The 17,372-nt window shown below is 44.5% G+C and overlaps 1 protein-coding gene across 1 annotated transcript in view; it reads left to right on the top strand.

Annotated features, from left to right (window-relative positions):
* The window catches only part of LOC137088891 (NACHT, LRR and PYD domains-containing protein 3-like), a 46,761-nt gene that overhangs the window by 11,171 nt on the left and 18,218 nt on the right, over positions 1-17,372 (top strand). The window contains exons 6-10 of the mRNA XM_067452265.1: positions 5,582-5,683; positions 6,006-6,113; positions 6,215-6,322; positions 6,424-6,525; positions 14,734-16,584. Coding sequence (XP_067308366.1) covers positions 5,582-5,683; positions 6,006-6,113; positions 6,215-6,322; positions 6,424-6,525; positions 14,734-16,584 — 2,271 coding nt within the window. The remainder of the gene's footprint in view (positions 1-5,581; positions 5,684-6,005; positions 6,114-6,214; positions 6,323-6,423; positions 6,526-14,733; positions 16,585-17,372) is intronic.

Below are 17,372 nucleotides of genomic sequence, written 5' to 3'. Positions count from 1 at the left end.
GTCCGGAGAGGCAAACAGGTCTACCTGTGCGGCTCCGAACTGGTCCCATATCAGCTGGACCGCCTGGGGGTGGAGTCGCCATTCTCCCGGAGGTGCTGGCTGCCGAGAGAGCTCGTCGGCTGTCTGGTTCAGCGCACCAGGGACATGCATGGCCCGAAGCGACCTCAGATGCTTCTGACTCCACAGGAGCAGGTGGCGGGCGAGTTGGAACATGCGACGGGAGCGTAGACCACCCTGACGGTTGATGTACGCAACGGCCGCCATGCTGTCCGTACGGACCAGTACATGCTTGCCACGTAGCGGCCCCTTGAGGCGGCGCAGTGCCAAGTGTACTGCTAGCAACTCGAGGCAATTGACATGCCAATGCACTTGCGGTTCCGTCCACAGACCCGCAACTGCATGCCCGTTGTACGTGGCCCTCCAACCCGTGGATGAGGCATCCGTGAATAGCACAGCATGCCTGCACACTTGTTCTAGGGGCACCCCGGCCCGGAGAAACGAAGCGTTGGACCACGGGCTGAAGGTTTGGCGGCAGTAAGGAGTCACTGGGACCCGGTACTGGCCGCTCTGCCACGCCCACCTCGGGACTCGGCCATGAAGCCAGTGTTGGAGCGGTCTCATATGAAGCAATCCGAGCGGCGTGACCGCGGCTACGGATGCCATATGCCCCAGGAGCCTCTGAAAAAGTTTCAGTGGGACCGCTGTTCTGCCCTTGAACATATTCAAGCAGTTCAACACCGACCTGACTCGCTCCTCCGTGAGGCGCGCAGTCTGGCAGACCGAATCCAGCTCCATACCGAGGTAAGAGATTCTCTGCATAGGACAGAGCTTGCTCTTCTCTCGGTTGACCCGAAGGCCCAACTGGCTGAGGTGACTGAGCACCATGTCCCTGTGTTCGCACAACTGCTCCCGAGACTGGGCGAGAATGAGCCAGTCGTCGAGATAGTTGAGGATGCGAACGCCGCGTTCTCGGAGTGGAACAATGGCTGCCTCCGCGACCTTCGTAAAGACGCGAGGCGACAGGGACAGCCCGAAGGGCAGGACTTTGTACTGGTATGCCCTCCCCTCGAACGCAAGCGTAGGAACGGTCTGTGTCGAGGGAGTATGGACACATGGAAGTACGCGTCCTTCAGGTCGATCGCTGCGAACCAATCCTGGGGACGGATGCATTGAAAAATGCGTTTCTGCGTGAACATCCGGAACGGGAGCTTGTGCAGGGCCCGATTCAGGAAGCGCAGGTCCAGGATTGGCCGGAGCCCACCCCCTTTCTTGGGCACGATGAAGTAGGGACTGTAGGACCCTGACTTCATCTCGGCTGGAGGAACCGGCTCGATCGCGTCCTTCGCCAGTAGGACCTCGATCTCTGACCGCAAGACTTGAGCATCGCTGCTTCGCACTGAGGTGAAGAGGATGCCCTTGTACTTGGGTGGCCGGCGCGCGAACTGAATCGCGTAGCCGAGTCTGATGGCACGGATGAGCCAACGGGACGGTCGAGGGAGCTGTAGCCACGCTCCCAAGGACCGTACCAGCGGGACCAACGACACCACAGACATGCCCGGGGTGGGGCAGCGCAACGGAGAGCTCTGGCTCGACTCGGGAGGCCCTGAGGCGGCCCGGAGTGTCGCGCGAGCACTCCTGGTGCGGGCAGGGAGCGGGTGAGAAGGCCCGGAGGCGTCCTCTGAGCCCGCTCGACTGCTCGCTGCCCGAAGGCAGAGAGGTGGGATGCTCAGACCCGACTCGGGAGGCCCGTGGGCGGCCCGGAGTGTTGTCTGAGTCTTCCCAGGAGGGGCAGAGAGTGGGTGAGAAGGCCCGGAGGCGTCCTCGAAGCCGACTCTGCTGCCTGCTGCCCGAAGGCAGGGGGGTGGGGCACTCAGACCCTACTCGGGAGGCCCGAAGGCGGCCCGGAGTGTTGTCCGAGTACTCCAGGTTGGGGCAGAGTGTGGGTGAGAAGGCCCAGGGGCGGTCTCGATGCCCACACTACTGCCCCCTGGCGAGAGAGGGGAGGAAGGAAGTAGCAAGGCCCGGGGGCGTCGCACACTACCAACCTGGCCCTCTGAGGCCCAGAGAGAGAGGAAACTGCTCTGAATATGTGGGTACCGCTGGACTCTGGAGAGCCAGTGGCAGAACGTTAACCAGTCAGGGCCCCCCGGTCCTCCTCCGGGGGGGTGGGGGAGGGATACGAATATCACCTCCCCCCGAGCAGCTCCTGTTCTCCCCAGCCTGTCCGTCTCAGGGCCGCGTCCCCTTGCGCTTGCCTGCCGGTTAGCGGGGCCCTGGACGGGTTGGGCGCCTCCCTCGCGCCCGGCACCCTGCTCCTCCAGTGGAGGCTGCTGCTCGGCTCTAGCAGGGTGGAGGCGGACGCAGGAGGGGATGCCCTCGGCGACAAGCCGGCAGAGGCGCCGCGACCGACGACCGAGCAGCTCGTCGTCGGCACCCTGATGCAACGCCTCTGTCTGCTTCTGGGCCACCAAGAACTGCTGGGCAAAGTTCTCGATGGCGTCGCCGAGGAGGCCAGCCCGACAGACAGGCTTTTCTTGCGCATATCTGCCAGGTTAGCCCCCTATTCCTGGACCACTAGTGTGGACATCGCCTGACCCAGGGAGCGTGCAGTGATTTTCGTCGCCCATAGGGCGAGGTCCAACACCGCACGCAGTTCCTGCACAACCCCTGGGCTGGGACTACCCTCGTGCGTGCAGGGCAGAGGGCAGTGAGAGAGGGAAAACAATGATACTTTTTTTTTTTTTTTTTCTCATTTTTGGCCCTTTTGACCCTCCATATTTCCCTCTCTCCGATGCAGCAATTGACATCTGTCCTCTGCCAGAGCAAAAAATGAAACGGGGTTCTGGAGATCTGGAAACGGTCTCTTCTAGGACCAGCGATTCCATCTCTCACTACAAGCAGGCATGTGAGACAGTGAACGTGGCCGTCAGAACGGCACACAGCGCACTGAACGCTCAAGCCTCAATGAAGATGGCAAGGCGAACAATGCCCTGACGTGGTCATGTTCTCATGAGAGAATCCGTACCACCCACGAACAGAGTCTCAGCATGCTTTTGATGCGATAGAGGAGTGGGGGCCCGCGGGGATTTACCCGGCGGGGAATCCCCACTGTAATCCTCAGGCCACCAGCGCTTATCAGCCAAAGTAGCCCTTTTCCAGTAACACTAGAAATGAACTAGATCGGGGGATAGGCGAAGGGACTCGACCCCATCTGAGGTTTCATAGTCTCGGCCGCGCATCTAGAGCACCGGCTGACGCGCGTCGGTTGCTGTGACAACCACCGCTGTCAGCCGGCCGCTCGACGGCACACGGCGCGCTGAACACTCAAGCCTTTTATGAGAAAGGGTGAGACGAACAACGCGCCGACGTGACCATGTTCTTCTGCGAGAACATGAATCACCCACGATCGCAATTTCACATGCGATCGTGGCCGTCAATGAGGACAGGAAACAGTTGCATTCCAGGAATGCACGGTTTGAATGACATCTTGAAAAAGACGCAGGGTCAAACCGTGTTGCTCTTTTAGAATGGAAAAACTGCTCTTTTAGTTTGTGCTGAAGCACTCAGGGAGATGACCGCGGTCAGCACGCAGTCCACAGTGCAAGCCTGCGTGTGACACTCAAATGTTTTTAGGAAAACGCCCAGCGAACCAACAGTTTGGAAGCTCTTTTGAATGCAAGCGATTGCAACAATATACGGTCACTCGCTGAGAAGCGCTATGACACCCGCACTGGCAGTTCCTCCTTTTCTCCAAGACTCAGCTTGTCTTTAACACTCTTCGTGGAAACAGTATTGAACTGTTCGGCTCCGAAGTTGAAAGCATTTGATCTACCATTCCACTTCCTATTTATACCCGCGCTGCGGGGCGGAGCGTGGAATGTGTGGATCACATGCCAATCTCCGATTGGCTCGTTTTTACACACTCGAAGTGGATAGGTCTCTGAGGGCAGATCCCAATTCGTCGGTTCAGTTCTGACGTACGTCGAACGTGACCGACTGAAAGGGAACTGTAATTTACTTGAGTATTATTTTTTCTGGAAACTTATGACTTTAACTTCACTACATTTGAAAGACAAATATCGTAATTTTTTACTCCACTACATTTTTATCAAGGTCCTCGAAGTCAAAAGTCGTTTCTGTAGCAGCTTTGAAAGTCAGTGGATTGTTTGGGGTTTTTGCAGGAAGCCTTTCAGGAATCACTCTTGTTGAGTCAGGTGAAGTTCAAGGATTTCAGAGCATTTTTTTAACATTGATTTATAGTTAATAGAAAAATGGAAGAAGACGGATGTCAAAATGTTAATTTTGGTGAGTATTCACATAAACAAAGTTTATTATGTCTAAAGTGAAGATAAACAGTTGGAGAATAACAGATGTGTATCAGTCTATTGGATCTGTGCATTCTGTCTTAAAGTGACAGCAGCTTTGTAAAGAGCTTTGTAACTTTTACACAAGTATTTAAATGAGTTTAAGTTAGTCGTATGCTAGTATGTCAGATGGAGCGTCACTGACTGGCTTAAACCAATGTGGCATAATGAGCATTTATACCACAATAATAAAATAATGCGTTGGCATAAAAAAGGAAATTTACTTTTGATACTTAAGTACTTTTAAAAGCCAATACTTCTGTACTTTTACTTAAGTAAAAATCAGTTTTTACAACTTTCACTTGTAACGGAGTAATATTTGACCAGTAGTACGTTTACTCAAGTAATGAAGTTGTGTACTTTGTCCACCTCTGTCCAGTATTACAAACAACAGATACCCCTTTTCCATCAGAAGGAAGCAGGTGCTAGTTCAGAGTCAGTACTAGTGCCAGTTCGGAGTTGGTTCAACTGACGAGCCTTCTAAGAACCGGTTTGGCTTTCCACATGCTGAGAGCCACCACAGAGCCACGTCTTATGTCCCTATACGTCTCTTCCTTCTTAGCAACGCTAGCAAGGCAGAAGGAAACACAAACACGTCAAGCTTGTTCGAGATGCTTCGGCACTCCACAGACCGATCCGCGTATGATATCAAAATACAGCATAAGCGATTCAAAAGCATAAGGAGTCGTATGCTCTTGCTGTGCTTTGATGTCATAAGCCGATCAGTCTGCACAGCGCTGATGCATCTCGAACAAGCCTTCCATCGACAATGGCGAATGTTGCTTTACTATCAATGCTCATGGCTTTGTGATCATCAAAACACAGTGAAGCCCAGGCATTTGTGAAGCGCACCATAATTTGTATCGATGGAGATTACAATCGAGCAGTTGTTAGCTCGATTATTTGCTATTTCAAAAATAGTGTTTACAAGTTTGTGTTCATCTTGTTGGCTACGGTAACCCCGCCCCCAGCAGCTGAGACAAGCAGCTCTTACTTCTAGACCAGCAATGTGCTGATGCTCCTTAAAAAAACCTTTTCCTGGTTTGGAGCTGGTGCTTTGGGTGTGGAAAGACAAAGAACCAATTTTAAACAAGTCTCCGGCTCTGAACCAGCACCAGCACTGCCTTGGTGGAAATGGAGTAAGACTGACTGAACAATTAAACAGCAGGCAGAACCAAAGGAAGAATTTTTTATTGTGTGATTTATCTCATTATCAGGAGTCAGAGATCTCCAGAACCCAGCTGTGTGTCTATGAAGAGTGATGGATCCATGGGTAATCCTCCTAACCTCAGGGATAAAGCAGTGACCTCTGACCCCAGGTGAGACCACTTAACATTGATTTCTCATTGATTTTAAGTGTTAAGTGGTCTCTTAATTTTTTTCCAGAGCTGTATATATTTTTGGTGCATTATTGTATTTAAACATTCAGTTATTTTTGTTATAACAAAAATAGTTCTTAAAGCTGTTATGCTATGGCAACACTTGTTTTTTTGCAACTTATTTCAATATCATGATAATATCGTATATCGTGATAAAACTTCAGCAATTAATCACAACATGAAAAATTGATATCAGCACATGCCTAAACAGCAGGCAGAACACAAGGAATAATTATTTTTGTGTGTTTTCTCTCATTATCAGGAGTCAGAGATCTTTATCTCCAGAACCCAGCTTTGTGTCTATGAAGAGTGATGGATCCATGGGTAATCCTCCTAACCTCAGTGATAAAGCTGTGACCTCTGACCCCAGGTGAAACTATCCAGTATTACAGACAACAGACTGACTGAAAAAGGAAACAGCAGGCAGAACACAAGGAATAATTATTTCTGTGTGTTTCCTCTCATCATCAGAAGTCAGAGATCTTCATCTCCAGAACCCAGCTTTGTGTCTATGAAGAGTGACAGATCCATGGGTAATCCTCCTAACTTCAGTGATGAATCAGTGACCTCTGACCCCAGGTGAAACTATCCAGTATTACAGACAACAGACTAACTAAAAAATGAAACAGCAGGCAGAACCAAAAGAAGATTTTTTTTACTGTGTTTTCTCTCATTATCAGCAGTCAGAGATCTCCAGAACCCAGCTGTGTGTCTATGAAGAGTGACGGATCCATGGGTAATCCTCCTAACCTCAGTGATAAAGCAGTGACCTCTGACACAAGGTGAGAATCTGCCCAGTATAACAGACAACAGACTAAAGCTGCCAACTGACTAATGAGTGTAAGGTCAATTATGAATGTAATTTGATACTTACGACTAGGGTTGGGAATCGTGAGAAATTTTCCGGTTCCGGTTCCGGTTCCGATTCCGCCTAACGATTCCGGTTCCGATTCCGGTTCCATTAAAATTATTAAACAAATAGTGGTAAAGGAAAAAGGCACAATACGCAACTTTAAACAATACTTTTTTGTGTTTATTACTTGCTCTCAAAAGAATTTACAGGTTGGCAATGTCAAAAAAAAGTCCTGTACTATACATATATTACAGGATTAATCGAGCCATATGGAATTTATGGAAATTAAAATAAACATGTTCAAATTTACACCTCTGAAATTGTCTTATTACATTTTCTCTCTCTGTTTTAGGGATGTTAACCGATGACTGTTTGACCGATGGTTGACCGTCAACGTTAACCGATCAAAGTTGTCTGAAAAAAAAAAAAAAGTGATCTCTAAATTAGGCTATTATAGACAGTGGACAAAACGCTACTACAGTTAGCCGTCTCATTCCAAAATATTTTTGTGTGAAGTGAAAATATCCCTCGCGCTCAATTTTTCATAACTCTCCTGTTTGTACTTAATAAACCAATAAAAACATTTGGTGCGAGGTCGCAGCGTTTGCGCGCTCACAAGGTTTGCAAAAAGTAAACAGTTTTTAGAGCCAGAGCAGACGACAGTATGAAGCGTGCATTCCGCATAAGATGGGCTTACATTTGGAAATATATATATATATATATATATATATATATATACACATTTGTAGTGGTAACACATAAGGTGTTGATCGTCTTTCTTTATTATTGTTAGCACTAACTTACCTCGAACTAAAGCGGCGTCTCTTCAGAGCTGTCATTTTCTTAAATGAGCCGCGGCAATGTTTCAAATGAGCTCATAACGCTAGACAAACGCCTTTATTTTCAGCACGATCACCTTGTACCCAAACCATTTCGAAACTAATGAGCCATTGTCCTTGGATTACAAACAAGCTCCTCGGCGCCGCGTTTGCGGGACTCGCGCTGTGGGGGATTTTAAAAAAGTGACGTGAGGGGAAAGGAGGCGGCAGCGCTAGGACAGTGTGAGTGTGAGTATGTGTGTGTGTGTGTGTGTGTGTGTGAGAGAGAGAGAGAGAGCGGGAGCGCGGCTCGCGGCTATACTCCCAGCGCTTCGCACACACATTGCACCAGAACCGTTTTCGGAACCGACACTCAGGAATTTCGCGCGGTTCCGGTATTTTTCAAAAATCAGTATCGGTTCTGCATAAGAACCGGTTCTCGGTTCCCAACCCTACTTACGACTAATCATGCCCAAGCACGCAGAGTTAGATCCAGTTGCGTTCAGTCAGTGTTTACAGTTAGTGTTTAAATTGTGCAGTGTGTTGTGCCTAAAGATTCCAATCTTAAGCCACGTTTCCACCTTACAAACTTACCCCAACAACTAGGGACTTTGGGGTGGTTTCGACCACAGCAACCGGGGTCTTAATTAAGTTCCAGGTAAAAAAAAAATCCCCCTCAAAAGGACCTGCTTGGAAGTAGTACTTTTTCAAAGTTCAGGAACTTTCGGGAGTGAGACTTGGACGCTAAACATGCAGATTGGTTGAGTTCACGCAGCATTTTATTTTAACCTAAAAGTCTGTTGTGGTGTGTGCAGTAAGAGTATTCAAATATAGTTTAAAAAATATGACAGATGGACCAACGACGAGATTCAGGCTTTTTAAGTTTATGTGCGGTAGTCGAAATATAGTGGGCTCAGGAAAATCGTGTGCAGTCCTACTTCACCGGACTAATCTTCACAGTACTTTAGACCGTGATGGAAAAAGCAGACAGCAGCAGGTCTGGAAGAAAAAAGTTTGTGGGTAATTTTGGTGGAAAAGGCACTTTAGATTTTAAGATCCAGCTGTTACCAGTTGTCCTCAAAAAGATTTTAGAGTTCCCTGTTTAACTCAACTCTCTTGAAACTTTTTGAGAAGTTTTTCAGTCAGTGCTGAACTGCCTAAATATGTTCAGGTAGAAGACAGTGGTTTCACTGAAACAATTTCAGAGGAGCCATTTGCAATGGGCATGATGCCTCGGGCTCTTGGACAGGACCTCGATTGGATTGACATATCAGTTGCCTTGAGTTGCTAGCAGTACTCCTTGCCCTGCTCTGGTTCTGACCAATGCTGCACGGCGAGCATGTACTGGTCCGGACGGATAACAATTTGACTGTAGTGTACATAAACCATCAAGGTGGTCTACAAACCCGTTGCATGTCACAACTCATCTGGCATCTCCTCCTCTGGAGTCAGCAGTGGCTCAGGTTGCTGTGCGCCATTTACATTCTGGGTGTGCTCACTCGTGTGGCCGACGCGCTCTCATGACAACTCACGCTCCAGGGAGAATGGAGGCTCCATCCTCAGGTGGTCCAGCTGATTTGGACCTGTTTGCCTCTCAGGAGACCACATACTGTAAGTTGTTTGGGACTCTCTGCACTGATGCACTGGCACACAGCTGGCCTCGTGGCCTACACAAGTATGCATTTACCCCTGTGAGCCTTCTCACAGAGACGCTGTGCAAGGTCAGGGAGGAAGAGGAGGAGGAAGAGGAGGAGGAGGAATGCTCCATGGATGATTCCCCTGAGAAAGGACCTGCTTTCTCAGGGACGGGGCACCATGTAGCACCCATGTACAGACCTCTGGAACCTCCACGTGTGGTCTCTGGATGGGACTCAAATGGCAGTGGTAGACACTATCACTTCAGCTAGAGCCCTCTTTATGAGACACGCTTATGCTTTGAAATGTCCTCTGTTTGGTGAGTGGTGTTCTTCCCAAAGGAAAGATCCCTGGAAATGCCCGCTCCGCTCTGTGCTTTACTTCCTTCAAGATGGCTTTGAGCAGAGGCTGTTCCCCTCCACCTTGAAGATATATGTCACAGCACATCACAATGCTATTGATGGCAGCTCAGTGGTAAAGCACAACCTGATCATCAGGTTCCTGAGAGGCATCTGGAGGTTTAATCCTCCCTGGCCATGTCTCAACCCCTCCTGGGACCTCTCTTTTCGGGCATACAGAGAGCTCCTTTCGAGCCACTAAAGTCAGTTGAGCTTAAAATCTTTAATCCCCAGGAGTAGGCTCGTGTTTTTTCTTACCAGTTCACAAAGAGACTCATATAACTCTGTCAGTTTTTATCATTCAGGCAAGTGTTATACTCAGCTCAACATCAACTCAAATAAATAGATCAACACTTTACATCGGTTTGAGACGCGATGAGGAATGATGGTGGAATAATTTAACTAAAAAAAAGCTGTTTATTTCTAAGAGCAACGATGCTTGTGAGGTAAGTTGATTCTGATAGTGTCATAAATATAATGTTAATATAGTGTCATGTAAATATAAATCCTGCGGCAACGCGAAATGTAATAGACGCAAGACTGTTTAGACAAGATTTATTCAGCCTGTTTTGGACATATTAGTAAATTGTAAAGTTAGTGTTTATTGCAAAATATCAATAAAGATTTTGTTTCCAAATGTCTGCTCAGATGCTATAAATATACTAGTCAAACGTACTTTGATTCATACTGATGTGAATTTGTATATTTCGTTTTGTAAAAATTATATCTTAACTTTAATCAATGTATTTGCTTCTTATTTAATACGTAAATATAGCAGACATTATAGCCTTAGCGCTGGTCCGATCATGCATTGCATGCGTGTCTTATAAATAAACCGAAACTCAAAATGATGTGTGTATTGCATAGTTTACAAAATCAAATGATTCAGAAAAATGTTGCACATGGAAATGACTGAAAAAGTAGTCCCAAACAACCTGAATTCACCCTATACTCTTTGAAATCATAATTGCATTGCATTATGTTGTTTTAAATTGTTTTAAGTTTAAATGTGTATAAAGTATTTTACTTAAAACATTCATCATTACCAATTATGCAGTTTTTTGTATTTACTAAATAATAACTTGTGTTCAATGTCACAATATTAGGCCTACTGTTTTTTAGCATGAGACTTTCAAAACATTAAAAATAGTACACTGAATTTTTCTTTTCTTTTTTTTGTGTCTTGTTTAGTCTAAATACCGCAAAATTCTTAAATCAAGATGCATTTATTAGATAAGTAAAATTACATGATATTTTTTCTTATTTTGTTGAAAATAAAATCAAGCAGTTTTGATTTTTTACTATTACAGCAACAGCACTGAACTGAGCTTTTTAAACACTGTAATTTTTGCTGTTTCACTCCCTTACATACAGAACAAAAGACATTTACATCAATAAATAGTCTGAAAAAATGTGCATTTTTTTAAAATACAGTGCAGTCTTTTTAATATTAATGCTGTTTCACCTTTTTATTTATAAATACAGCCATATTAACAACAGGCAAAATACATTTATAAGGTCTAATATTTTCAAATGGAGAACATAAATTAGAGTTGAGTCTATCAAATCCCCATAACTATGAACATAAATATAAGCATTCATTTTAAACTACAGCTTTAAAAGGTTTATGTGTTTAATAGACTAAAGATTGAATATTCTCTGGAATTGTAATAGCTATGATGTGTTCGCGGGTTTGTTTCTTTTTCTTACAGAGTCAATCTCATCTAGTACGGTATCAAAATTAATGTTTGTGTATGTCAATGAAATGCTGACGACAGCGCTGTTTTCATCTCTGCATTTAACTTACACGTCTCGCGGAGATAGGCCTAATAATAAATTTTCATGGAGCTGTAATTAATTAGATATTTTTTATATAAATGTTATATAGCAGACGTTACAGCCGCACTTGGCTACTTTTGCTCTCGGGGTCCCCCTACAGTTTGGAAAAAATAATGTCCTCAACTACTGTCGTAAGAGCTGTCATCCTACAACAGGGGATGCCATCGCGCATGCATTTGTTGACATGACAACCCTGATAGCCCTGAACTAGTGATGCGTGGGTCGTCTCATAACCCGCGGACCCCGTATGTCTATTTAATGGTCGCGGGTGCGCGGCGGGTCGTAAAAATATATACAGTGGTGCGGTGCGGGCCAAATAACTGCCGCGGGTCGGTGCAGCACTAACAGTTCCCCTGAACACTGCAAGAGGAGTTCTTCTGGCGTCGCGTGTGAAATGTCTTCATCCCAGGTAACGTTACAGTCAGTGGCATATGTTTCAGCATGTCATATGAATATAATTTCATGGGTTTTATTTTTTTCAAACGCCAAATAATCACGATGCTCACGTTTACTAGCCAGCGTCATTATAGTAGTCTATTGGTTACCGTTTTACAGAATCTATATGATACTTCAGTTCAATGTTTGAGTGGTAGCTCACCGTAACAAGCAGGACAGCATCGGTCGGGCACGCCTCCTTCAGCTCACGCCGACGAGCAAACGCTGGTCACATGTTGATTCTCGTCCTGCCTTTAATCCCATCACTTTTTAATTTCCTCTTATTGCTTTCCTCCAACAAAACCTTTTCTTTCTTATTTGTCTGTGCTGCTTCGGACATGACTATATTATCCGACGAACAAAGTTGGGCTCGCACGTCCGAATTTAAGGAAGTGTGGGTGTTGGTGGAAGTGACGTATATGCCGTAAAGCAGTCGAATTTTTTAGTTCTTTTTTTTCTCGGGTTACTACCCGAAACCTGAAGTTTAAAAGTAAGATTAAAAACGATACAGACCCCATCAGGCTATGGCAGACGTGTCATTCAACCTATTGTAAGTCGATTTATCATCACAAGAGTCTTAAAAAATATATTATGAAGGTTGAAAAGTTACCTAGTGCTGATTTAATATAATTTAAAGAGTTTTAAACGAGTCTGTCTTGTTTACATTATAAAAACAAGCGTTAGCCTATATGCTGGAGCAACAACTCTGTGAGAGAACGGCTGAATGCGACTGAGCATAAACACATAGAAAGAAAGAAATACAGTGCTTTTACTTCCAACATGCTCTCATTCATGGCTGTTTTGTTTCATTCATGTGAAGTTACGTCTTTATTGTGACATGACGGATTACCTGACGACTCCGTCAGTGAGTTCGTCTCTACAGCGCCAAGTTTAAACTACATAATACAAAAAATCCTTCTCAAAAAATTTGCTTGTGATAAAAGTTCATTATTTTCCATAATGTAATGATAAAAATTTAAATTTCATATATTTTAGATTCATTGCACACCAACTGAAATATTTCAGGTCTTTTATTGTTTTAATACTGATGATTTTGGCATTCAGCTCATGAAAACCCCAAATTCCTATCTCAAAAAATTAGCATATCATGAAAAGGTTCTCTAAACGAGCTTAACCTAATCATCTGAATCAACTAATTAACTCTAAACGCCTGCAAAAGATTCCTGAGGCTTTTAAAAACTCCCAGCCTGGTTCATTACTCAAAAACGCAATCATGGGTAAGACTGCCGACCCGACCCTGTCCAGAAGGCCATTATTGACACCTTCAAGCGAGAGGGTAAGACACAGAAAGAAATTTCAGAACGAATAGGCTGTTCCCAGAGTGCTGTATCAAGGCACCTCAGTGGGAAGTCTGTGGGAAGGAAAAAATGTGGCAAAAAACGTTTCACAACGAGAAGAGATGACTAGACCCTGAGGAAGATTATGTAGAAGGACTGATTCCAGACCTTGGGGGACCTGCGGAAGCAGTGGACTGAGTCTGGAGTAGAAACATCCAGAGCCACCGTGCACAGGCGTGTGCAGGAAATGGGCTACAGGTGCCGCATTCCCCAAGTCAACCCACTTTTGGGCTACAGAGAAGCAGCACTGCTCAGTGGTCCGAAGTACATTTTTCGGATGAAAGCAAATTTTGCATGTCATTTGGAAATCAGGGTGCCAGAGTCTGGAGGAAGACTGGGGAGAAGGAAATGCCAAAATGCCTGAAGTCCAGTGTAAAGTACCCACAGTCAGTGATGGTCTGGGGTTCCATGTCAGCTGCTGGTGTTGGTCCACTGTGTTTTATCAAGGGCAGGGTTAATGCAGCTAGCTATCAGGAGATTTTGGAGCACTTCATGCTTCCATCTGCTGAAAAGCTTATGGAGATGAAGATTTCATTTTCCAGCATGTCCTGGCACCTGCTCACAGTGCCAAAACCACTGGTAAATTGGTTTACTGACCATGGTATTACTGTGCTCAATTGGCCTGCCAGCTCTCCTGACCTGAACCCCATAGAGAATCTGTGGGATATTGTGAAGAGAAAGTTGAGAGACGCAAGATCCAACACTCTGGATGAGCTTAAGGCCGCTATTGAAGCATCCTGGGCCTCCATAACACCTCAGCAGTGCCACAGGCTGATCGCCTCCATGCCACGCCGCATTGAAGCAGTTATTTCTGCAAAAGGATTCCTGACCAAGTATTGAGTGCATAACTGAACATAATTATTTGAAGGTTGACTCTTTTTTGGAATAAAAACACTTTTCTTTTATTGGTCGGATGAAATATGCTATTTTTTTTAGGTTTTTTTTTAAGGAATTTTGGGTTTTCATGAGCTGTATGGAAAAAACATTAATATTAAAACAATAAAAGACCTGAAATTTCAGTTGGTCTGCAATTAATCTAAAATATATGAAAGTTAAATTTTTATCATTACATTATGGAAAATAATGAACTTTTATCGCATATGCTAATTTTTTGAGAAGGACCTGTATAATCTCATATCATCTTATTTGTGCATATCTCAATTGTGCATTAATGTTATGTTAAACAAAGTTTATTAATTAAGAGATGCAGGTTATTTTACCTTTGAACACCATTGTTGACTCATCTCCCCTTAGACAGTCCGTTAATGGATGCAATTCTCAAAATGTCCACAAGGTGGCGCCATTTATCAGGAAATCCGATATTACAAAACCGATACCTAATTATGGGAAAATGCTTAAATATCCAGAAAAATATCCGGAATCAGATATATCGGTCAATCACTACCCATGATGTCAGTCCGATGTAAAGTCTCTGCTCCCTCCTTCAGAGAAGGGGGGTTACATTAGTAACCTAGACATTTTTATTTACAATTTTACCTGAAATCTGTGGACAAAAGTTCAGTGATGGAAATTTTACTTTGATCCCAAAAGAAACTTAATGGTTAACATAATCTCTGATGTCAGATTTGAATGTGTACATTTACATTTTTTATTTGTAATATATATTTAAGTTTGTTTTCCTTTGTAATTTCAGCCGTGTGAATAGAGATGATCAGACTGGAGACCAAAATTCTCCTCATCCAGTAGATGATGAACTACAGAGAGCCAAAGACCAACACAAAACAACCATGAAGAACAAGTATGAGAACTTATTTGAGGGAATGAAACTTCAGGAGAATGAAACCCTCCTGAACAGGACCTACACACAGCTCTTCATCATAGAAGGAGAGAGGGAAGGAGTGTATACACAACATGAGGTTTTACAGATGGAGAAAAAAGCCAGAGACCAACAGTCACAAGACACTTCAATCTGCTGTAATGACATTTTCAAAGCCTTACCTGAGCCAGGGTGTGAGGAGAAAGAGAAAATCAAGACTGTTCTTACTAAAGGCATAGCTGGAATCGGAAAAACCGTCTCTGTGCAGAAGTTCATTCTGGACTGGGCCGAGGGAAAAGCGAATCAGGATGTAGATTTCATTTTTGTGCTGCCATTTCGAGAGCTGAACTTGATCCAAGATAATCAGTACAGTCTTCACAGACTTCTGATGGACTTTCATCCTGAACTTCAAGATTTAGACTCAAAGATTTATAAGGAGTGTAAAGTTGTGTTCATCTTTGATGGTCTGGATGAAAGCAGAATGACACTAATGTTTTCAGATGCTCAGAAAGTTTCTGATGTGACTGAGACTTCTTCAGTGGGTGTGTTGATGTCAAAGCTCATGAAAGGAGAGCTGCTTCCATCTGCTCTCATCTGGATCACCTCCAGACCAGCAGCAGCCAATCAGATCCCCTCCAAATACATCAACCGTCTGACAGAGATTCAGGGATTCAATGAGCCTCAGAAGGAGGAATATTTCAGGAAGAGAATCAGTGACGAACATCAAGCCAGCAGAATAATCTCACACATCAAAAGAGCAAGAAGCCTCCACATTATGTGTCATATACCAGTCTTCTGCTGGATCTCATCCACTGTGCTTCAAAAGCTCCTGAAAGAAGATCTGAGTGCAGAAATCCCTCAGACTCTGACTGAAATGTACGCCCACTTCCTGCTGATTCAGATCAACATGAGGAATCAGAAGTATGAAGCGGGAGATGCAGATAAACCCCTGCAGTTCAACAAGGAAGTGATTGTGAAACTTTCTGAAGTGGCTTTCAAACAGGTGATGAAAGGCAATGTTATGTTCTATGAGGAGGACCTGAGAGAGAGCGGTATAGACGTCACTGACGCCTCAGTGTATTCTGGGATTTGCACTGAGATCTTCAAGGAGGAATCTGTGATTCATCAGAGGAAAGTCTTCAGCTTCATTCATCTGAGCATCCAGGAGTTTCTCGCTGCTTTCTATGCATTTTACTGCTATTTAACAAGTAACAAGGAACCACTGCGGGAATTCATATTTTACAGCTCTGATGAAGAATCTCTGTTTGATTTACTAACATCAGCAGTAGATAAAGCCCTCAAGAGTAAGAATGGACAGCTGGATCTGTTCCTTCGGTTCCTGCTAGGCATCTCACTGGAATCCAATCAGAGACTATTACATGATCTACTGTCAGATACAGAGAACAGCTCACAGAGCATCAGAGAAACCACACAGTACATTCAAAAGGAGATCAAATTTGGACACAGTCTCTCCACTGATCAATCTATCAATCTGTTCCTATGTCTGCTGGAAGTGAAAGATCAGACTCTGTCCAGAGAGATTCAGGAGTTTTTGAAATCAGACAATCACTCAAAGGAGAAACTCTCTCCTGCTCACTGCTCAACAATCGCCTACATGCTTCAGATGTCAGAGGAGGTGCTAGATGAGCTGGACCTCAAGAAATACAACACATCAGATGAGGGTAGAAGAAGACTAATACCAGCTGTGAACAACTGCAGAAAAGCTCTGTGAGTGCTTTATTATTAACAAATAAAGGATAATGTTTAATAATGAATCAAGCACCTTTAAAAAGAACCATTTACTAAAGGGGTTCTTCAGCGCTGGGAAGATGAATCTGTATTTAAACCGGGTCATTAATGTAGTAGAAATGTGAAATTATTTTTGAATTTGGTGCTTTCTAGACTGAGAAAAGACAGAAAATGTATTTTTGTCTCATGGGGATGAAAGACTACAATTCCCAGAATGCTTCGCTGCTCTGTGAGGCCATTCCCAAAGCCACCGCTACTGGATTACTGTGACTGAGTTCAGAAAGTACAATTAAATACTGAACGTGTGTTCAATATAATGATCGAGTTGCCGCGTGAGTCTCACAGCACTAACTCAGATTAGGAGTCAGATTACATTTAACGTCATAAATGAGCTAATGAGCTTTCGTGATGAGAGCTGAGGTAATCGCGACCACATTCGCGGCATACATTCACAACACGTTTTTAGTTCATGCCTTTGGAAGCTTAACTTTCATAGAAATTAATTTGAGAAGTTAAAACACTTACATTGCTCAGCATCCGTTTAAATTAATGCCTGTAGCTGCCAGCTGTGCTGTAAGTGTGATCTCCCATTCCCCATGCATGAGTTGAAAACATGCGGAAATGGCTCCTTCTGCTAGCTGTAGTCTTAAGCCTCTGGGCAAATATTCCAAAGATGACGTAAATATCGTCAGTTTGCGTCACGAGAGGACATTTTTCAGAAATAAAATGCATAAATCTCTCGTCTCAGGGGGATCTAAGAGGGGGGA

Source organism: Pseudorasbora parva, chromosome 9 (assembly GCF_024679245.1).
Source record: "Pseudorasbora parva isolate DD20220531a chromosome 9, ASM2467924v1, whole genome shotgun sequence".
Lineage (NCBI taxonomy): Eukaryota > Metazoa > Chordata > Actinopteri > Cypriniformes > Gobionidae > Pseudorasbora > Pseudorasbora parva.
Note: the sequence above shows the minus strand (reverse complement) of the source record. Positions and strands in the feature narration are given on the sequence as shown.